We start from the raw sequence: 22,628 nt of genomic DNA, 5'->3' as shown, positions 1-22,628 counted from the left end.
GTTACTGTGGAGAGAGAGTGAAGAGCCCGGGATTGGTTACTGTGGAGAGAGAGTGAAGAGCCCGGGATTGGTTACTGTGGGGAGAGTGAAGAGCCCTGGGATTGGTTACTGTGGGGAGAGTGAAGAGCCCGGGACTGGTTACTGTGGGGAGAGTGAAGAACCCGGGATTGGTTACTGTGGAGAGAGAGTGAAGAGCCCAGGATTGGTTAGTGTGGCGGGGTTGGTTACTGTGGAGAGAGTGAAGAGCCCGGGATTGGTTACTGTGGGGAGAGTGAAGAGCACGGGATTGGTTACTGTGGAGAGAGTGAAGAGCCCGGATTGGTTACTGTGGAGAGAGTGAAGAGCCCGGGATTGGTTACTGTGGAGAGGGTGAAGAGCCCGGGATTGGTTACTGTGGGGAGAGTGAAGAGCCCGGGATTGGTTACTGTGGGGAGAGTGAAGAGCCCGGGATTGGTTACTGTGGAGAGAGTGAAGAGCCCGGAATTGGTTACTGTGGAGAGAGGGTGAAGCGCCCGGGATTGGTTACTGTGGAGAGGGTGAGGAGCCTGCGATTGGTTACTGTGGAGAGAGTGACGAGTCCGGGATTGGTTACTGTGGAGAGAGTGAAGAGTCCGGGATTGGTTACTGTGGAGACAGTGAAGAGTCCGGGATTGGTTACTGTGGAGAGAGAGAGAAGAGCCCGGGATTGGTTACTGTGTAGAGAGTGAAGAGCCCCGGATTGGTTACTGTGGGGAGAGTGAACAGCCCTGGATTGGTTACTGTGGAGAGAGAGTGAAGAGCCCGGGATTGGTTACTGTGGGGAGAGTGAAGAGCCTGGGATTGGTTACTGTGAAGAGAGTGAAGAGCCCGGGATTGGTTACTGTGGAGAGAGAGTGAAGAGCCCGGGATTGGTTACTGTGGAGAGAGTGAAGAGCCCGGGATTGGTTACTGTGGAGAGAGAGTGAAGAGCCCGGGATTGGTTACTGTGGAGAGGGTGATGAGCCCGGATTGGTTACTGTGGAGAGAGTGAAGAGCCCGGGATTGGTTACTGTGGAGAGGGTGAAGAGCCCGGGATTGGTTACTGTGGAGAGAGTGAAGAGCCCGGGATTGGTTATTGTGGAGAGGGTGAAGAGCCCGGGATTGGTTACTGTGGAGAGAGTGAAGAGCCCGGGATTGGTTATTGTGGAGAGGGTGAAGAGCCCGGGATTGGTTACTGTGGAGAGAGTGAAGAGCCCGGGATTGGTTACTGTGGGGAGAGTGAAGAGCCCGGGATTGGTTACTGTGGAGAGAGTGAAGAGCCCGGGATTATTTACTGTGGGGAGAGTGAAGTGCCCGGGATTGGTTATTGTGGAGAGAGTGAAGAGCCCGGGATTGGTTACTGTGGGGAGAGTGAAGAGCCTGGGATTGGTTACTGTGGGGAGAGTGAAGAGCCCGGAATTGGTAACTGTGGGGAGAGTGAAGAGCCTGGGATTGGTTACTGTGGAGAGAGTGAAGAGCCCGGGATTGGTTACTGTGGAGAGGGTGAAGAGCCTGGGATTGGTTACTGTGGGGAGAGTGAAGAGCCTGGGATTGGTTACTGTGGAGGGAGTGAAGAGCCCGGAATTGGTTACTGTGGGGAGAGTGAAGAGCCCGGGATTGGTCACTGTGGAGAGAGAGTGAAGAGCGCGGGATTGGTTACTGTGGGGAGAGTGAAGAGCCCAGGATTGGTTACTGTGGGGAGAGTGAAGAGCCCGGGATTGGTTACTGTGGAGAGAGAGTGAAGAGCCCGGGATTGGTTACTCTGGGGAGAGTGAAGAGCCCGGGTTTGGTTACTGTTGGGAGAGAGTGAAGAGCCCGGGATTGGTTACTCTGGGGAGAGTGAAGAGCCCGGGTTTGGTTACTGTTGGGAGAGAGTGAAGAGCCCGGGATTGGTAACTGTGGAGAGAGTGAACAGCCTGGGATTGGTTGCTGTGGGGAGAGTGAACAGCCCTGGATTGGTTACTGTGGAGAGAGAGTGAAGAGCCCGGGATTGGTTACTGTGGGGAGAGTGAAGAGCCTGGGATTGGTTACTGTGAAGAGAGTGAAGAGCCCGGGATTGGTTACTGTGCAGAGGGTGAAGAGCCCGGGATTGGTCACTGTGGGGAGAGTGAAGTGCCCGGGATTGGTTACTGTGGGGAGAGTGAAGAGCCTGGGATTGGTTACTGTGAAGAGAGTGAAGAGCCCGGGATTGGTTACTGTGAAGAGAGTGAAGAGCCCGGGATTGGTTACTGTGGGGAGAGTGAAGAGCCTGGGATTGGTTACTGTGGGGAGAGGGAAGAGCCCGGTATTGGTTACTGTGGGGAGAGTGAAGAGCCCGGGATTGGTTACTGTGGGGAGTGGGAAGAGCCCGGGATTGGTTACTGTGGGGAGAGGGAAGAGCCCGGGATTGGTTACTGTGGAGAGAGAGTGAAGAGCCCGGGATTGGTTACTGTGGAGAGGGTGAAGAGCCCGGGATTAGTTACTGTGGGGAGAGTGAAGAGCCCGGGATTGGTTACTGTGGGGAGAGTGAAGAGCCTGGGATTGGTTACTGTGGGGAGAGTGAAGAGCCCGGGATTGATTACTGTGGAGAGAAAGTGAAGAGCCCGCGATTGGTTACTGTGGGGAGAGTGAAGAGCCCGGGGTTGGTTACTGTGGAGAGTGTGAAGAGCCCGGGATTGGTTACTGTGGAGAGGGTGAAGAGCCCGGGATTGGTTACTGTGGGGAGAGTAAAGAGCCCGGGATTGGTTACTGTGGGGAGAGTGAAGAGCCTGGGATTGGTTACTGTGGAGAGAGAGTGAAGAGCCCGGGATTGGTTACTGTGGGGAGAGAGTGAAGAGCCCGGGATTGGTTACTGTGGAGAGAGTGAAGAGCCCGGGATTGGTTACTGTGGAGAGAGTGAAGAGCCCGGGATTGGTTACTCTGGAGAGGGTGAAGAGCCTGGGATTGGTTACTGTGGAGAGAGTGAAGAGCCCGGGATTGGTTACTCTGGAGAGAGAGTGAAGAGCCTGGGATTGGTAACTTTGGGGAGAGTGAAGAGTCCGGGATTGCTTACTGTGGGGAGCGTGAAGAGCCCGGGATTGGTTACTCTGGAGAGAGAGTGAAGAGCCCGGGATTGGTTACTGTGGGGAGAGTGAAGAGCCCGGGATTGGTTACTGTGGGGAGCGTGAAGAGCCCGGGAATGGTTACTGTGGAGAGGGTGAAGAGTCTGGGATTGGTTACTGTGGAGAGAGTGAAGAGCCCGGGATTGGTTACTGTGGAGAGAGTGAAGAGCCTGGGATTGGTTACTGTGGAGAGAGTGAAGAGCCCGGGATTGGTTACTGTGGAGAGGGTGAAGAGCCCGGAATTGATTACTATGGGGAGAGTGAAGAGCCCGGGATTGGTTACTGTGGAGAGGGTGAAGAGCCCGGGATTGGTTACTGTGGAGAGAGAGTGAAGAGCCCGAGATTGGTTACTGTGGGGAGAGTGAAGAGTCCGGGATTGGTTACTGTGGGGAGAGTGAATAGCCCGGGATTGGTTATTGTGGAGAGAGTGAAGAGCCCGGGATTGGTTACTGTGGGGAGAGTGAAGAGCCCGGGATTGGTTACTGTGGAGAGAGTGAAGAGCCCGGGATTGGTTACTGTGGAGAGAGTGAAGAGCCCGGGATTGGTTACTGTGGAGAGGGTGAAGAGCCCGGGATTGGTTACTGTGGGGAGAGTGAAGAGCCCGGGGTTGGTTACTGTGGAGAGGGTGAAGAGCCCGGGATTGGTTACTGTGGAGAGAGTGAAGAGCCCGGGATTGGTTATTGTGGAGAGAGTGAAGAGCCCGGGATTGGTTACTATGGAGAGAGTGAAGAGCCCGGGATTGGTTACTGTGGAGAGGGTGAAGAGCCCTGGGATTGGTTACTGTGGAGAGGGTGAAGAGCCCGGGATTGGTCACTGTGGAGAGAGAGTGAAGAGCCCGGGATTGGTTACTGTGGCGAGAGTGAAGAGCCTGGGATTGGTTACTGTGGAGAGAGAGTGAAGAGCCCGGGATTGGTTACTGTGGGGAGAGAGTGAAGAGCCCGGGATTGGTTACTGTGGAGAGAGTGAAGAGCCCGGGATTGGTTACTGTGGAGAGAGTGAAGAGCCCGGGATTGGTTACTCTGGAGAGGGTGAAGAGCCTGGGATTGGTTACTGTGGAGAGAGTGAAGAGCCCGGGATTGGTTACTCTGGAGAGAGAGTGAAGAGCCTGGGATTGGTAACTTTGGGGAGAGTGAAGAGTCCGGGATTGCTTACTGTGGGGAGCGTGAAGAGCCCGGGATTGGTTACTCTGGAGAGAGAGTGAAGAGCCCGGGATTGGTTACTGTGGGGAGAGTGAAGAGCCCGGGATTGGTTACTGTGGGGAGCGTGAAGAGCCCGGGAATGGTTACTGTGGAGAGGGTGAAGAGTCTGGGATTGGTTACTGTGGAGAGAGTGAAGAGCCCGGGATTGGTTACTGTGGAGAGAGTGAAGAGCCTGGGATTGGTTACTGTGGAGAGAGTGAAGAGCCCGGGATTGGTTACTGTGGAGAGAGAGTGAAGAGCCCGAGATTGGTTACTATGGGGAGAGTGAAGAGTCCGGGATTGGTTACTGTGGGGAGAGTGAAGAGCCCGGGATTGGTTATTGTGGAGAGAGTGAAGAGCCCGGGATTGGTTACTGTGGGGAGAGTGAAGAGCCCGGGATTGGTTACTGTGGAGAGAGTGAAGAGCCCGGGATTGGTTACTGTGGAGAGAGTGAAGAGCCCGGGATTGGTTACTGTGGAGAGGGTGAAGAGCCCGGGATTGGTTACTGTGGGGAGAGTGAAGAGCCCGGGGTTGGTTACTGTGGAGAGGGTGAAGAGCCCGGGATTGGTTACTGTGGAGAGAGTGAAGAGCCCGGGATTGGTTATTGTGGAGAGAGTGAAGAGCCCGGGATTGGTTACTATGGAGAGAGTGAAGAGCCCGGGATTGGTTACTGTGGAGAGGGTGAAGAGCCCTGGGATTGGTTACTGTGGAGAGGGTGAAGAGCCCGGGATTGGTCACTGTGGAGAGAGAGTGAAGAGCCCGGGATTGGTTACTGTGGCGAGAGTGAAGAGCCTGGGATTGGTTACTGTGGAGAGAGAGTGAAGAGCCCGGGATTGGTTACTGTGGGGAGAGAGTGAAGAGCCCGGGATTGGTTACTGTGGGGAGAGTGAAGAGCCCGGGATTGGTTACTGTGGGGAGAGTGAAGAGCCCGGGATTGGTTACTGTGGGGAGAGAGTGAATAGTCCTGGATTGGTTACTGTGGAGAGAGAGTGAAGAGCCCGGGATTGGTTACTGTGGAGAGAGTGAAGAGCACGGGATTGGTTACTGTGGAGAGAGAGTGAAGAGCCCGGGATTGGTTACTGTGGAGAGGGTGAAGAGCCCGGGATTGGTTACTGTGGAGAGAGTGAAGAGCCCGGGATTGGTTACTGTGGAGGGAGAGTGAAGAGCCTGGGATTGGTTACTGTGGGGAGAGTGAAGAGTCCGGGATTGGTTACTGTGGAGAGAGTGAAGAGCTCGGGATTGGTTACTGTGGAGAGAGTGAAGAGCCCGGGATTGGTTACTGTGGGGAGAGTGAAGATCCCGGGATTGGTTACTGTGGGGAGAGTGAAGAGCCCGGGATAGGTTACTGTGGGGAGAGTGAAGAGCCCGGGATTGGTTACTGTGGAGAGAGAGTGAAGAGCCCGGGATTGGTTACTGTGGAGAGAGAGTGAAGAGCCCGGGATTGGTTACTGTGGGGAGAGTGAAGAGCCCTGGGATTGGTTACTGTGGGGAGAGTGAAGAGCCCGGGACTGGTTACTGTGGGGAGAGTGAAGAACCCGGGATTGGTTACTGTGGAGAGAGAGTGAAGAGCCCAGGATTGGTTAGTGTGGCGGGGTTGGTTACTGTGGAGAGAGTGAAGAGCCCGGGATTGGTTACTGTGGGGAGAGTGAAGAGCACGGGATTGGTTACTGTGGAGAGAGTGAAGAGCCCGGGATTGGTTACTGTGGAGAGAGTGAAGAGCCCGGGATTGGTTACTGTGGAGAGGGTGAAGAGCCCGGGATTGGTTACTGTGGGGAGAGTGAAGAGCCCGGGATTGGTTACTGTGGGGAGAGTGAAGAGCCCGGGATTGGTTACTGTGGAGAGAGTGAAGAGCCCGGAATTGGTTACTGTGGAGAGAGGGTGAAGCGCCCGGGATTGGTTACTGTGGAGAGGGTGAGGAGCCTGCGATTGGTTACTGTGGAGAGAGTGACGAGTCCGGGATTGGTTACTGTGGAGAGAGTGAAGAGTCCGGGATTGGTTACTGTGGAGACAGTGAAGAGTCCGGGATTGGTTACTGTGGAGAGAGAGAGAAGAGCCCGGGATTGGTTACTGTGTAGAGAGTGAAGAGCCCCGGATTGGTTACTGTGGGGAGAGTGAACAGCCCTGGATTGGTTACTGTGGAGAGAGAGTGAAGAGCCCGGGATTGGTTACTGTGGGGAGAGTGAAGAGCCTGGGATTGGTTACTGTGAAGAGAGTGAAGAGCCCGGGATTGGTTACTGTGGAGAGAGAGTGAAGAGCCCGGGATTGGTTACTGTGGAGAGAGTGAAGAGCCCGGGATTGGTTACTGTGGAGAGAGAGTGAAGAGCCCGGGATTGGTTACTGTGGAGAGGGTGATGAGCCCGGGATTGGTTACTGTGGAGAGAGTGAAGAGCCCGGGATTGGTTACTGTGGAGAGGGTGAAGAGCCCGGGATTGGTTACTGTGGAGAGAGTGAAGAGCCCGGGATTGGTTATTGTGGAGAGGGTGAAGAGCCCGGGATTGGTTACTGTGGAGAGAGTGAAGAGCCCGGGATTGGTTATTGTGGAGAGGGTGAAGAGCCCGGGATTGGTTACTGTGGAGAGAGTGAAGAGCCCGGGATTGGTTACTGTGGGGAGAGTGAAGAGCCCGGGATTGGTTACTGTGGAGAGAGTGAAGAGCCCGGGATTATTTACTGTGGGGAGAGTGAAGTGCCCGGGATTGGTTATTGTGGAGAGAGTGAAGAGCCCGGGATTGGTTACTGTGGGGAGAGTGAAGAGCCTGGGATTGGTTACTGTGGGGAGAGTGAAGAGCCCGGAATTGGTAACTGTGGGGAGAGTGAAGAGCCTGGGATTGGTTACTGTGGAGAGAGTGAAGAGCCCGGGATTGGTTACTGTGGAGAGGGTGAAGAGCCTGGGATTGGTTACTGTGGGGAGAGTGAAGAGCCTGGGATTGGTTACTGTGGAGGGAGTGAAGAGCCCGGAATTGGTTACTGTGGGGAGAGTGAAGAGCCCGGGATTGGTCACTGTGGAGAGAGAGTGAAGAGCGCGGGATTGGTTACTGTGGGGAGAGTGAAGAGCCCAGGATTGGTTACTGTGGGGAGAGTGAAGAGCCCGGGATTGGTTACTGTGGAGAGAGAGTGAAGAGCCCGGGATTGGTTACTCTGGGGAGAGTGAAGAGCCCGGGTTTGGTTACTGTTGGGAGAGAGTGAAGAGCCCGGGATTGGTTACTCTGGGGAGAGTGAAGAGCCCGGGTTTGGTTACTGTTGGGAGAGAGTGAAGAGCCCGGGATTGGTAACTGTGGAGAGAGTGAACAGCCTGGGATTGGTTGCTGTGGGGAGAGTGAACAGCCCTGGATTGGTTACTGTGGAGAGAGAGTGAAGAGCCCGGGATTGGTTACTGTGGGGAGAGTGAAGAGCCTGGGATTGGTTACTGTGAAGAGAGTGAAGAGCCCGGGATTGGTTACTGTGCAGAGGGTGAAGAGCCCGGGATTGGTCACTGTGGGGAGAGTGAAGTGCCCGGGATTGGTTACTGTGGGGAGAGTGAAGAGCCTGGGATTGGTTACTGTGAAGAGAGTGAAGAGCCCGGGATTGGTTACTGTGAAGAGAGTGAAGAGCCCGGGATTGGTTACTGTGGGGAGAGTGAAGAGCCTGGGATTGGTTACTGTGGGGAGAGGGAAGAGCCCGGTATTGGTTACTGTGGGGAGAGTGAAGAGCCCGGGATTGGTTACTGTGGGGAGTGGGAAGAGCCCGGGATTGGTTACTGTGGGGAGAGGGAAGAGCCCGGGATTGGTTACTGTGGAGAGAGAGTGAAGAGCCCGGGATTGGTTACTGTGGAGAGGGTGAAGAGCCCGGGATTAGTTACTGTGGGGAGAGTGAAGAGCCCGGGATTGGTTACTGTGGGGAGAGTGAAGAGCCTGGGATTGGTTACTGTGGGGAGAGTGAAGAGCCCGGGATTGATTACTGTGGAGAGAAAGTGAAGAGCCCGCGATTGGTTACTGTGGGGAGAGTGAAGAGCCCGGGGTTGGTTACTGTGGAGAGTGTGAAGAGCCCGGGATTGGTTACTGTGGAGAGGGTGAAGAGCCCGGGATTGGTTACTGTGGGGAGAGTAAAGAGCCCGGGATTGGTTACTGTGGGGAGAGTGAAGAGCCCGGGATTGGTTTCTGTGGGGAGAGCGAAGAGCCCGGGATTGGTTACTGTGGGGAGAGGGAAGAGCCCGGGATTGGTTACTGTGGAGAGAGAGTGAAGAGCCCGGGATTGGTTACTGTGGAGAGAGGGAAGAGCCCGGGATTGGTTACTGTGGAGAGGGTGAAGAGCCCGGAATTGGTTACTGTGGAGAGGGTGAAGAGCCCGGGATTAGTTACTGTGGAGAGGGTGAAGAGCCCGGGATTAGTTACTGTGGGGAGAAAGTGAAGAGCCCGCGATTGTTTACTGTGGGGAGGGTGAAGAGCCCGCGATTGGTTACTGTGGAGATTGTGAAGAGCCCGGGATTGGTTACTGTGGAGAGGGTGAAGAGCCCGGGATTGGTTACTGTGGGGAGAGTAAAGAGCCTGGGATTGGTTACTGTGGCGAGAGTGAAGAGCCCGGGATTGGTTACTGTGGGGAGAGTGAAGAGCCTGGGATTGATTACTGTGGAGAAGGTGAAGAGCCCGGGATTGGTTACTGTGGGGAGAGTGAAGAGCCTGGGATTGATTACTGTGGAGAGAGTGAAGAGCCCGGGATTGGTTACTGTGGAGAGAGCGAAGACCCCGGGATTGGTTACTGTGGGGAGACTGAAGAGCCCGGGGTTGGTTACTGTGGAGAGAGAGTGAAGAGTCTGGGATTGGGTACTGTGGAGAGGGTGAAGAGCCCGGGATTGGTTACTGTCGGGAGAGTGAAGAGCCCGGATTTGGTTACTGTGGGGAGAGAGTGAAGAGTCTGGGATTGGGTACTGTGGAGAGAGTGAAGAGTCCGGGGTTGGTTACTTTGGAGAGGATGAGATAATTCAAGATTGGAATATCTATCAGGGAATTGGTAAGTTGAACCCTGATAATACGATTGAGGTTTGCACAAACTATAGATTTAGGGACAATGGCTGAGACTGAGAAATGAGATAGGGACAGACAGTGTGGTGTGAGCTGCTTGACACATAATGGCTGTGAATGTGTCGAACAGGCGTTATCCAGGGGTGTGGAGTGGACATTTGATGGAGTATCAGACAGATATTTAAGTGGGTGTGTTTAGATAGTATTTGTGAGTGCTGGGCCGGCTGTAGTGATGTGTTCCTGTTCTTGTCACCCCCTGTTCATCATCATAAAAATCTCGTACTTTTTTTTCAAATATTATTTTTGCTCATTTTCCCTCGCCCTCCTGCAATGTCTGTCACTCCTGCTGGGCTGACATTCACAGGTGCCTGATTGGCCATTCTTCATATTGGAGTCTAGATCCTGAGGATCACGGGCTTTTAGCCATGGAGGTTAAGCATCATAGCTGAGCCCAACCCTGTCCCTCAGCCCGCTGTTGAATAGGCGTCACTGGGTCAGCAGCAGGAATTCTGGCTGTTTTTCCTTCTCTCGCCCACAGGCACTGAGGCTAATTGTAGCTCCCTGGCTCAGAAAGACTTGCAATTATACAGCACCATTTATGAGTTCAGGATTTCCCAATGTGCTTTGCAGCCAATGAAGTACTTTTTTTGAAGTGTAGTCACTGTAAATGTTCCCCTAATTTTTTTTTTGATGCGTGGCCCCTTTAACTGGCTGCGCGGCCCGGTCACAATTTTGTGCATGTGCAGTTTTTCCTATTGAAAAGCTGTTGAGCGGCCGGCGCGGGACCACCAGACTGCCTGCGCATAGGAACATAGGCACAGGAGTCGGCCATTCAGCCCCAAGTGCCTGTTCCACCATTCAGTGAGATCATGGCTGATCTGCGATCTAACCTCATATACCCGCCTTTGGCCTATATCCCTTAATACCTTTGGTTAACAAACATCTATCAATCTCAGACTTAAAATTAACAATTGGCCCAGCATCAATTGCTGTTTGCAGAAGAGAGTTCCAAACTTCTCCCACCCTTTGTGTCATAGAGTCATAGAGTTATACAGCACGGATAGAGGCCCTTTGGCCCATCGTGTCCGCGCCGGCCATCAAGCCCTGTCTGATCTAATCCCATATTCCAGCATTTGGTCCGTAGCCTTGTATGCTATGGCATTTCAAGTGCTCATCCAAATGCTTCTTGAATGTTGTGAGGGTTCCTGCCTCCACAACCCTTTCAGGCAGTGAGTTCCAGACTCCAACCACCCTCTGGGTGAAAAAGTTCTTTCTCAAATCCCCTCTAAACCTCCCGCCCTTTACCTTGAATCTATGCCCCCTAGTTATTGACCCCTCTACTAAGGGAAAAAGCTCCTCAGCATCCATCCTATCTATGCCCCTCATAATTTTGTACACCTCAATCATGTCCCCCCTCAGCCTCCTCTGCTCCAAGGAAAACAAACCCAATCTGCCCAGTCTCTCTTCATAGCTGAAGCGCTCCAGCCCCGGTAACATCCTGGTGCACCTCCTCTGCACCCTCTCCAACGCGATCACATCCTTCCTGTAGTGTGGCGACCAGAACTGCACACAGTATTCCAGCTGTGGCCTAACCAATGTTTTATACAGTTCCATCATAACCTCCTTGCTCTTATATTCAATGCCTCGGCTAATGAAGGCAAGTATCCCATATGCCTTTTTTACCACCTTATCCACCTGTTCCGCCGCCTTCAGGGATCTGTGTACTTGCACACCCAGATCCCTCTGACCCTCCGTCTTGCCTAGGGTCTTACCATTCATTGTGTATTCCCTTGCCTTGTTAGTCCCCCCAAAGTGCATCACCTCGCACTTTTCCGGGTTAAATTCCATTTGCCACTGTTCCGCCCATCTGACCAACCCATCTATATCGTCCTGCAGACTGAGGCTACCCTCCTCGCTATTTACCACCCTACCAATTTTTGTATCATCCGCGAACTTACTGATCATACCTTTTACATTCATATCCAAGTCATTAATGTAGACCACAAACAGCAAGGGACCCAGCACCGATCCTTGTGGTACCCCACTGGCCACAGGCTTCCAGTCACAAAAACAACCTTCGACCATCACCCTCTGCCTTCTGTCACTAAGCCAGTTTTTTATCCAATGTGCCAAGGCACCCTGGATTCCATGGGCTCTTACCTTCTTGACCAGTCTCCTGTGCGGGACTTTATCGAAGGCCTTACTGAAATCCATATATACCACATCCACTGCGTTACCCTCATCCACACACCTAGTCACCCCCTCAAAAAATTCAATCAAATTAGTCAGACATGATCTTCCCTTGACAAAGCCATGTTGACTATCCCTGATTAATCCTTGCCTCTCCAAGTGGAGACAAATTTTGTCCCTCAGAATTTTTTCCAATAATTTTCCTACCACTGATGTTAGGCTCACTGGCCTGTAGTTCCCCGGTTTTTCCCTACTTCCCTTCTTGAATAATGGTACTACATTAGCGGTTCTCCAGTCCTCTGGCACATCCTCTGTGGCCAGAGAGGTCCTGAATATATGTGTTAGAGCCCCCGCAATCTCTTCCTTTGCCTCACACAGCAGCCTGGGATACATTTCACCCGGGCCTGGGGATTTATCCATTTTTAGGCCAGCTAAAACCGCCAATACCTCCTCCCTCTCGATGTGAATATGTTCAAGCATATCACAGTCCCCCCGCCCTATTTCAATGTCTACATCGTCCTTCTCCATAGTGAAAACAGATGCAAAAATTCATTTAGAACCCCTCCTACATCTTCCGGCTGCACACACAGATTGCCACTTTTGTCCCTAATGGGCCCTATTTTTTCCCTAGTTATCCTCTTACCCTTAATATACTTATAAAACATCTTAGGATTTTCCTTTATTTTGCTTGCCAGTGTTATTTCATGGCCCCCCCTTGATCTCCTAATTTCTTTTTTAAGTATCCCCCTGCACTTTTTGTACTCCTCTAGGGCTTCCTCCGTCTTTAGCCTTTTGTATCTGCCAAAAGCCCTCCTTTTTTTCCCAATCCATTCTCGTATATCCCCTGACATCCAAGGTTCCCTGTGGTTTTTGGAACCACCCTTGACCTTTACGGGAACATGTTGCCATTGTATGATCTCAATCTCCCTTCTGAAAGCCTCCCATTGCTCTGATGCGGATTTTCCTACAAGTAGCTGATCCCAGTCCATTTTGGCCAGATCCTGCCTTATCCTATTAAAATCGGCCTTCCCCCAATTTAGAACCTTTATTTCCGGCCCATCCCTGTCCTTTTCCATGACCACCTTAAATCTTACCATATTATGGTCACTGTCACCAAAGTGCTCACCTACTAGCACTTTTTCCACTTGGCTGGCCACATTCCCTAGAATTAGGTCCAGTACCGCCCCCTCTCTTGTAGGACTTTCTACATGCTGGCTCAAAAAGCTCTCCTGGATGCACTTTAAGAATTCTACACCCTCTGAGCCTTTCACACTCTGACTATCCCAGTTAATATTGGGGAAGTTGAAATCCCCCATTATTATTACCCTATTATTTGCACATTTCTCTGAGATTTGCCTACATATCTGTTCCTCTATCTCCCCCTGACTGTTTGGAGGCCTATAGTACACTCCCATCAAAGTGCTTGCCCCCTTTTTGTTTTTAAGCTCCACCCATATGGCCTCATTAGAGGAACCTGCTAATATATCATCCCTCCTTACTGCAGTAATTGACTCCTTAATTAATATTGCGACACCCCCTCCTCTTATACCTCCCCCTCTGTCTCGCCTGAAGATTCTGTACCCCGGAATATTGAGCTGCCAGTCTTGCCCCTCCCTCAACCATGTCTCCGTGATAGCAACAATATCGTACTCCCATGTGTTTATCAACACCTTCAGTTCATCCACCTTATTTGCAAGACTCCTTGCATTAAAATAGATGCCATCCAGCCTTGCCCTTGTATATTTGCCCTGTCTACCAAGCTGACTTGTTTTTTTCTCTATAATTGGCAGCACATCACCCCCTATTTCAGCTCCCCTCTGTATCCCATCCCCCTGCCAAGTTAGTTTAAACCCCCCCCAACAGTGCTAGCAAACCTCCCCGCAAGGATATTTGTCCCGCTCTGGTTCAGGTGCAACCCGTCCGACTTGTACAAGTCCCACCTTTCCCAGAAGCAGGCCTAGTGACGAAGTGTTTCCTCATTTCACTCCTGAAAAGTTTGGCTGTCATTTTTAGACTATGTTCCCTGGTCCTGGACTCCCCAACCAACAGAAATAGTTTCTCTCTATCTACCCCATCAGTTCCCCTTAATAGCTTGAAAACTTCGATCAGACCACCCCTTAATCTTCTAAATTTGTGTAATCTCTCCTCATAACTTAACCCTTGAAGTCCGGGTATCATTCTGGTAAACCTACGCTGCACTCCCTCCAAGGCCAATATATCCTTCCCAAGGTGTGGTGCCCAGAACTGCTCACAGTACTCCAGGTGTGGTCTAACCAGGGTTTTGTATAGCTGCAGCATAACTTCTAACCCCTTGTATTCTAGTCCTCTAGATGTAAAGGCCAGCATTCCATTAGCCTTTTTGATTATTTTCTGTACCTGTTCATGACATTTTAATGATCTATGTACCTGGACCCCCCAAGTCTCTTTGGACCTCCACTGTTTTTAGCTTTTCACCATTTAGAAAGTACCCTGCTCTATCCTTTTTAGGTCCAAAAGACCTCACATTTGCTTACATTGAAATCCATTTGCCACAGTTTTGCCCATTCACTTAATCTATCAATATCCGTTTGTAATTTTATGCTTTCATCTACACTGCCTACAATGCTGCCTATCTTTGTGTCATTGGCAAATTTGGATATATGACTTTCTATGCCATCATCTAAGTCGTTAATAAATATTGTGAATAGTTGAGGCCCCAACACAGATCCCTGTGGGACACCACTAGTCACACCCTGCCAATTTGAGTACCTGCCCACTATCCCTACTGCCTGTCTCCTGCTGCTCAGCCAATTTCCTAACCAGGTCAATCATTTTCCCTCAATTCCATGGGCTTATACCTTAGATAACAGTCTCTTATTTTGGAGTTTATCAAATGCCTCCTGGAAGTCCATATAAGTAACATCCATAGACATTCCCCTGTCCACTACTTTAGTCACCTTTTCAAAAAATTCAAACAGGTTTGTCAGGCATGACCTACCTTTCACAAGTCCATGCTGATTCTCTCTGAGGGGAACTTGGAGGTGGTGGTGTTCCCATGCGCCTGCTGCCCTTGTCCTTCTAGGTGGAAGAGGTCGCGGGTTTGCGAGGTGCTGCCGAAGAAGCCTTGGTGAGTTGCTGCAGTGCATCTTGTAGATGGTACACACTTCTCCAAGTGCCTGTTAATCTTTTCCTTGATTATTGTTTCTAAAACTTTACCCACCACTGATGTTAAACTGTAGTTACTAGGATTGTCCTTACAGCCTTTCTTGAACAATGGTGTCACATTTGCCACTTTCCAATCCTCAGGCACCTTCCCTGTGTTAAGCCTGTGTGTTCCAGTTGTATTAAGATTAATTACTGACACAGACTACAAGAATAAAGTTCAACAGGTCTTTACTAGTTGGAGGTCAGGACTATACTAAATACAATATCACTACACAGTACTTATATACCGGTGGTCACCACCGGTATTACGTATACAGCAGCCAGAGAAAGTAGTACATCTCTTAAGGTGGAACAGGCTTAAGTTCTCTTAAGGTGGAACAGGTTACATACACCACAATCCTCCCTTTTTAGCTTAACAGTCATATCCCCATTTAACATAACATCATAACATATATACATATATAACTTCAGGTATAAACAGTTCAAAGGTTCAGTCTCTCAGGAGGCCTTCTGATTCGGTTTGGATAACGCCTTTCAGTGGTCTCAGATTCTTGTTGCTGAGGTGACTCTTCTTGTTGGTTTCCTATGTATTGGACGTCATCATCAGGTACAGTCCCTGCCGAGGTAGATGCTTCAGGTTCATTAACGTCTTCCACAGTTGTCTCTGTCGCAACCATGGGTTCGACCCTTGCTCTTGATTCTACCAGTTGATCCGCATGACGCCTTATCACATTGTTACCAATATCTACTGTGTACATCAGAGGTCCTTGTCTGGCCCGAATTGTTCCGGACTGCCATTTTTCGTTTCCATAGCCCCTTGCCAACACTGGTTGTCCTACGTCGAAACTTCGAGTGGACTTGTTATTAATATGCCGGAACTGTTTGTTTTCCACTTCCCTCCGCACATTTGGTTTTAACAAGTCCAACCTGGACCGCAACCTCCTGTTATAAAACATCATGGCAGGACTTTGGTTAGTCACTGCATGAGCGGCGTTTCGATATGCCATTAGGAAATTGTCCACCTTGTGTTGTAACGGAATCTGATCATCGTTCATGGCCTTTATTGCCTTTTTGAATGTTTGGACAAATCTCTCGGCCAACCCGTTTGTCGCCGGATGATATGGGGCAGAGGTATAATGTTTCACCCCATTCTTCTTTAAGAATTTTTGGAATTCTTCCGACACGAACTGTGGTCCGTTGTCCGAACATATCTGTTCTGGCAATCCGTTCCTTGCGAATATTGTTCTTAACACCGCAATTGTCTTTTCTGAAGTAGTGGTATTCATCTTGATCACTTCTGGCCATTTGGAATGTGCGTCCACCGCAATTAGGAACATGGAGTCCATGAATGGACCAGCAAAGTCAATATGTACGTGTTGCCATGGGGCTGAAGGCCATTCCCATGGGTGTAGCGGTGCGAGCGGAGGTGCATTTTGCACTTTTTGGCACCCAGCGCAGCTTTTTGTCAACTCCTCTATCTGTTGGTCAATGCCCGGCCACCATACATAAGCCCTAGCAAGACTTTTCATCTTAACTCCCCCCAGATGACCTTCATGCAGTTCCTTTAGAACTCTTTCCCGTAACTTGGGAGGAATAATCACTCTTGTCCCGTACATCAAAGTACCATGGCAGACGGACAGCTGGTCTCGCCTTGCCGAGAATGCCGGTAACAGAGGATCACCATGTGTTGGCCATCCCTTCACTGTCACCTCGTAAACTCGGGACAGTGTCGGGTCGTTCCTGGTTTCTCTTTCAATACTTGCATTGGTGACTGGTAAACACTCGATGATGGTCGAATGAAATAACTCAACAGGGTCAACTTTCGTCGTCTCTTCTGCTTCAGGTAGTGGCAGGCGCGACAGCCCATCAGCATTGCCATGCTGCTTTGTACCTTTGAATTCTATTTGATATTGATGTGCCCCTAGGAAAAGGGACCATCTCTGGAGTCGCTGTGCTGTCATCACCGAAACACCCTTCTTAGGGTTAAAAATGGATACCAACGGTTGATGGTCTGTCAGAAGTGTGAATTTTTGGCCCTGCAGGTAATGATTAAACTTCTTCACTCCCCATACAAGGCTGAGAGCCTCCCTATCGATCTGCGCATAGTTGCGCTCAGCGGAGGTCAATGATCTGGATGCAAACGCGACTGGCCTTTCCGTGCCATTTGGCAACTTGTGTGAGAGTACTGCCCCAATACCATATGGAGAAGCATCACAAGCCAACCGAATGGGCAGTGTTGGGTTGAAGTGAGCCAACACTTCCTCTGAGGTGATCAATTCTTTGCTTTTGTGAAATGCCTTCTTACAGTTTTCGCTCCATTCCCATGGTACCCCCTTCTGTAAAAGAGCGTTCAGCGGGTGCAGTACCGTGGATTGATTCGGTAGAAACTTATGGTAATAGTTAATCAATCCCAGAAATGACCTCAACTGAGAGACATTATCCGGAGCGGGAGCCTTTACAACTGCCTCTATCTTGTCAGGAGACTTATGAAGCCCCTCCCGGTCAATGACATGACCACAGTACGAGATCCGCTTCTGAAAGAACTCACATTTCTGCCGATTAACTCTAAGTCCATACTCTTTCAGTCTGTTGAGCACCAGTTCCAAGTTTGCGAGGTGTTCTTCATCACCATCACCTGTAATCAGAATATCGTCCAGGTAACATTGTGTGCCTGGAATTCCCTGTAATACCTGCTCCATGGTCCTCTGCCAAATTGCCGGAGCCGATGCCACTCCAAAAAACAGCCTATTATACACCTCTATGCGTGTTGATCGTGAGGTACTGGCGTGACTCTTCATCAACCTCCATCTGCAAGTATGCCTGTGCCAGGTCTATCTTGGTGAAGTGTTTCCTGCCAGACAACGAAGCAAAAATATCCTCAATCCACGGAAGCGGATACTGCACCGTGTGAAGCACCGGATTAACGGTGATCTTGAAATCTCCACAGATGCGAACCTTCCCTGGTTCTCCTGGCTTGTTGCTCGAAGGACGTTTCATAACGGGAACAATGGGCATAGCCCACTCACTCCAATCTACCTTAGACAGTACACCTGAACATTCTAGCGCTTCCAGTTCCGCTTCTACAGTAGGCCGTATTGCATAGGGTACCGGTCTGGCTTTGAAAAATTTTGGTTGTGCATGTTCATCAATCTTGATGTTTGCCGTAATTCCTTTCAGTGTTCCCAGTCCTTGCTGGAACACCTCTTTAGCATCATCCAATATTTTGGACAATCGTTTAGGTTTGACATCTGTTTCCCCGGAATCTACCGTTAGTGCTTTTAAGGAGTGCCAGTCCATATTCATTTTCCTAATCCACTCCCGTCCCAGTAGTGGTGGACCTCCTTCAGGTAGCACATATAAGTCCATTACTTGGCTTTCTTCGCCCTTGTGGACCACTTTTACCTCTATCTTTCCGATGGGGTACACTCTTTGCCCCGTGTATGTTTTCAATATAATCTCCGTATCCCGTAGGGGAATATGTTGGAATAACCTTTTGTAATCTTTCTTATTCATGACCGTCAATGCCGATCCAGTGTCCAATTCCATCTTTACTTGGACTCCTGCTATCTGAAGAGTGACCCAAATTGTCTGGAGATCTGCATCCTTACCAACGTTGTGTACTCTTAAGCTACCCAGTTCATTACTGCTAGCGTCTGAATCTGACTTCTGATCGTTCGAACTGGTCTTTGTCACCTTGTGCACCTTTATGTATTTTCCTTGCGGTGACTTTTTGTTGCTGGTCTTCTTTCCTGACCGGCATACTTTAGCTATGTGGCCAAGCCTGCCACACGTTCTGCATTCTTGGTTTTTAAACCAACACTGGTTCTGATCGTGTGTTGTCTTTCCACAACGATAACATTTTACAGTACTCAAACCCAATTTATTTGTACTGTGTTCCGGTGACCGTAGCTGCATTACTGCCGTGCCTCTCGCTGCGGCCTCGTGTGCTGCTGCCATAGTGACCGCTTTCTCAAGCGTCAGCTCATTCTCCTCGAGCAGTCGCTTTTGTGTATCTTCTTTTAATAATCCACACACAAATCTATCTCTTAGCGCGTCTGTCAGTCCCGTTCCAAACTGACAGCACCTTGCTAGCTTACGCAATTCCATTAAATATTCAGCATTGCTTTCATCCTTCAGCTGCCTTCTGCTGTAAAATTTAAATCGTTCCGCTAGCATCAGCGGCGTGGGGTTTAGATGATTTTTCAGGACAGTAACAATCTCCTTGAACGTCTTATCCGCCGGTTCATCTGGTGATAAAAGGTGTTTCAATTGCCCGTATGTCTTCGCACCCATTAAGTTCAATAACGTTAGTGCTTTCTCTGCATCTGGGATTTTATTTGCTTTACAATAATTTTGTATGTGTTCTACATACATGGCCCAATCTTCGATGTCGCCATCAAAGGTATCAATGTTCCCATGTTTAGGCATCGTTGCAATTTATTTTATCCCAAGATGGCGGCTTCCCGCTCTTGTCTTCGACCTCCGCCTACAAAATGGCGGTTTTCCCGCGCTTGGCGGTCTTCACCCACTGGCTGCAATGGCGTTTGGCGTGCCGCTGCTGCTCCCCTTTCCCAGCGGTTAGTAACTCCCCCAACGCTGTCTCCGCTTCACCGCGGCTCCCTCGGGCATTCGCGCTTCCCCGATGTCGCGCCTCGCAGCCCTTCTTGCAGCCCGGTTATTAGCACCGGCTGCGTTCGCCTTCACCGTGGCTCTCGCGCCTTCAGTCGCCCCAGACGCTGCGCCTTTTTGGCCCGAAAGCGGCCCGGCCCTTATCACCAGCCGCGATCGATGTCCCCGCGCTGCGCCTTTCGGCCCGAATGCGGCCCGGCCCTTATCTCCGGTCGCGATCGATCTCACCGCCCTTATTCCTCCGTCTTCCGCCCCCCGTCTGTACAGCCAATGCGGCCGACTTTCTGCTCGCGTCGCTGACCAGCTTACCCACCACCAAGGTAGAAAGAAGATAGCTGACTGCCGCTGATGGAGGCTTCGAGTTCAGGATGTCTTCTGCACTCCGGGTTCTCGATGCCTGCCGCGCGACGTGTCTTCCAGCAGGGTGATGAGGGTGGATGCCTCTCTTCGACGCCCGTTCTGTGGACGAAGCCGCCGTGGATATAAACTGCCGCAGGGTAAGAATCGGACTCGTCGCCACTGTTAAGTCTGTGTGTTCCAGTTGTATTAAGGTTAATTACTGACACAGACTACAAGAATAAAGTTCAACAGGTCTTTACTAGTTGGAGGTCAGGACTATACTAAATACAATATCACTACACAGTACTTATATACCAGTGGTCACCACCGGTATTACGTATACAGCAGCCAGAGAAAGTAGTACATCTCTTAAGGTGGAACAGGCTTAAGTTCTCTTAAGGTGGAACAGGTTACATACACCACACCCTGCATCTAGGGAAGATTGGAAAATTATGGATTTTATTGAGTACCTGTCCCCAATTCAATATTTGTTTCCTTGGGATTTCCAGCACGCTATCCTCCTCATATCCCCTCTCACCTTATTGTATTTGGTCTGGTTCTCCCTTGAAGAATTCACCTGCCATGCATTATACACCCTCTTTTTTTTGTTTCATCATCTTCTCTATCTCCCTCGTCATCCAAAGAGCTCTTGCTTTGGCTCCCTTACCCTTCCCTCTTGTTGGAATATACCTAGCCTGTACTTGGAACATCTCCTCCTTAAAGATCACCTATTGTTCCGTTACAGTTTTTCCTGTCAGTCTTTGGTTCCATTTTACCCTGGCTAGATCCTTTCACATCCCATTGAAGTTAGCCCTATCCCAGTTTAGAAGTTCCACTCTAGATTGTTCCTTGCTGTTCTCCATTGCTAATCTAAATTTTATGATACGATGATTACTCATACCCAAGTGTTCTCCTACAGACACTTGGTCGACCTGGCCCACCTCATCCCCCAGCACCAGATCCAGCAACACCTTCTGCCTAGTTAGGCCAAGAACATATTGGTGAAGGAAATTCTCCTGGACACATTTCAGAAATTCCTCCCCCTCCTTTCCCTTTACCTTAGCATTATCCCAATTGATATTTGGGTAATTAAAGTCCCCCAATATCATCACTCTATAGCTCTTGCATATCTCTGCGATTTCCCTGCAGATTTGCTCCTCTACCTCCCTCTCACTATTTGGAGGGGCGTGAATGTTACCTGCCACTTATCAGCCCAAGCCTGAATGTCGTCCAGGCCTTGTTGCATGCGGGCATGGACTGCTTCATTATCTGAGGAGTTGTGAATGGCGCTGAACACTGTGCAGTCATCAGCGAACAAGCTGGGGAATGGGATTAATTGGATAGCTCTTTCAAAGAGTCAGTGCAGACACGATGGGCTGAATGGCCTCTGTGCTTTCATTCTATGATCTGCTGGGGCTGGTGGGGAGCTATCGCTAAACTTATATTAATGGAAAAGTGTAATGCCAAGACTTGAACTCTAATCGATAAAATTTCCGTCTAATGACCGGAGTGAGAACTGCATATTTAGCTGATTTACCTTGATCTTGCACCAGGCTAAGGTCCTGTTGTGAGAACTCTCGGTGGATGGGTATCCTTTCTTAAGCTGCCGATGATCCCAGAAATCACTGTGACACTCTGATTTTCCATTCCATAGATCCTGCCACCAACTCCCCAGGACATGCAGCACACTCAGGAGATCGAGATCTGCCAGGATCAAGTTGAGGACCCAGAGCGAGACCTCTTTATCTGGGCAATCTTACAGAAGCGCAAGGACCTGGCATACATTTTCTGGGTGCAGGTATGGGAAGGCCAGCAGGGACACGCCACATTCAGATCCTCCCACTTACATTTTTGATCTTCCTCTCCCCCACCTTCCCCTCCATTTTTTCCCCACAATTTCCCCCTTCCTTTTCTGATGACCCCAATGCTTCATGGAGAGCAGGGCAGTGGGATTAGTTTGGGGAATGATACAGGGCTATGGGGAGAGAGTGCGGCAGTGGGATTAGTTTGGGAATGATACAGGGCTATGGGGAGAGAGTGGGGTAGTGGGATTAGTTTGGGATTGATACAGGGCTATGGGGAGAGCGTGGGGCAGTGGGATTAGTTTGGGATTGATACAGGGCTATGGGGAGACAGCGGGGCAATGGGATTAGTTTGAGATTGATACAGGGCTATGAGGAGAGCCTGGGGCAGTGGGATTATTTTGAGATTGATGCAGGGCTATGAGGAGAGAGCAGGGCAGTGGGATCAGTTTGGGATTGATACAGGGCTATGGGTAGAGAGTGGGGCAGTGGGATTAGTTTGGGATTGATACAGGGCTATGGGGAGAGAGCGGGACAGTATGATTAGTTTGGGATTGATACAGGGCTATGGGGAGAGAGCAAGGCAGTGGGATTAGTTTGGGATTGATAAAGGGCTATGGGCAGAGTGGGACAATATGACAATATGAATTGTGTGCAGTTTTGGTCGCCTTATCTGAGGAAGGATGTTCTTGCCATGGAGGGAGTGCAGCGAAGATTCACCAGGCTGATACCTGGGATGGCTGGAATGACGTATGAGGAGAGATTGGGTCGGTTGGGCTTATACTCGCTGGAGTTTAGAAGAATGAGAGGGGATCTCATTGAAACTTATAACATTCTAACAGGACTAGACAGACTAGATGCAGGAAGGATGTTCCCGATGGTCGGGGAGTCCAGAACCAGGGGTGGGGTAATGGGATTATTTTGAGATTTATACAGGGCTATGGGGAGAGACCGCGGAGCAGAGAGGAGCAGCTATGCTGGGGAGCGGGGTTGTGAAGTGCGGGGGAGCGGGTTGTGAAGTGCTGTGGTGCGGGGGAGCGGGGTTGTGAAGTGCGGGGGAGCGGGGTTGTGAAGTGTTGGCGTGCGGAGGAGCAGAGGTGCGGGGGACTACTGTAGGATAATACTGAGCCTCGGGGGGATTTTAACTCGGGTGCGGGATGGTGTCGTGTTATCCGAATTTCGTGTTTCCCACATGAATCTAAATGGATGTGGGAGATTGATGCAATTTTAACTTAAGTGGCCAATTGATTTCCAGCGTGTGGGAAGCCTTTGCAA

At 50.4% G+C, this 22,628-nt stretch overlaps 1 protein-coding gene across 2 annotated transcripts in view; it reads left to right on the top strand.

Moving 5' to 3' along the window:
- trpm2 (transient receptor potential cation channel, subfamily M, member 2) overlaps positions 1–22,628 on the top strand; it is a 337,017-nt gene that overhangs the window by 130,989 nt on the left and 183,400 nt on the right. For both annotated transcript variants that reach the window (XR_015078103.1, XM_085985384.1), the window contains exon 13: positions 21,206–21,349. Coding sequence is in view for 1 of the 2 variants with exons in the window: in XM_085985384.1 (XP_085841510.1) it covers positions 21,206–21,349 (144 nt within the window). In the remaining variant the exon portion in view is untranslated. The remainder of the gene's footprint in view (positions 1–21,205; positions 21,350–22,628) is intronic.

The sequence above is a fragment of the Somniosus microcephalus genome, chromosome 4 (genome assembly GCF_052327205.1).
Source record: "Somniosus microcephalus isolate GS21.2 chromosome 4, FLI_Smic_1.0, whole genome shotgun sequence".
In the NCBI taxonomy this organism is placed as follows: Eukaryota; Metazoa; Chordata; class Chondrichthyes; order Squaliformes; family Somniosidae; genus Somniosus; species Somniosus microcephalus.
The sequence above is the reverse complement of the archived record's forward strand: the minus strand, read 5'-3'. Positions and strand labels throughout refer to the sequence as shown.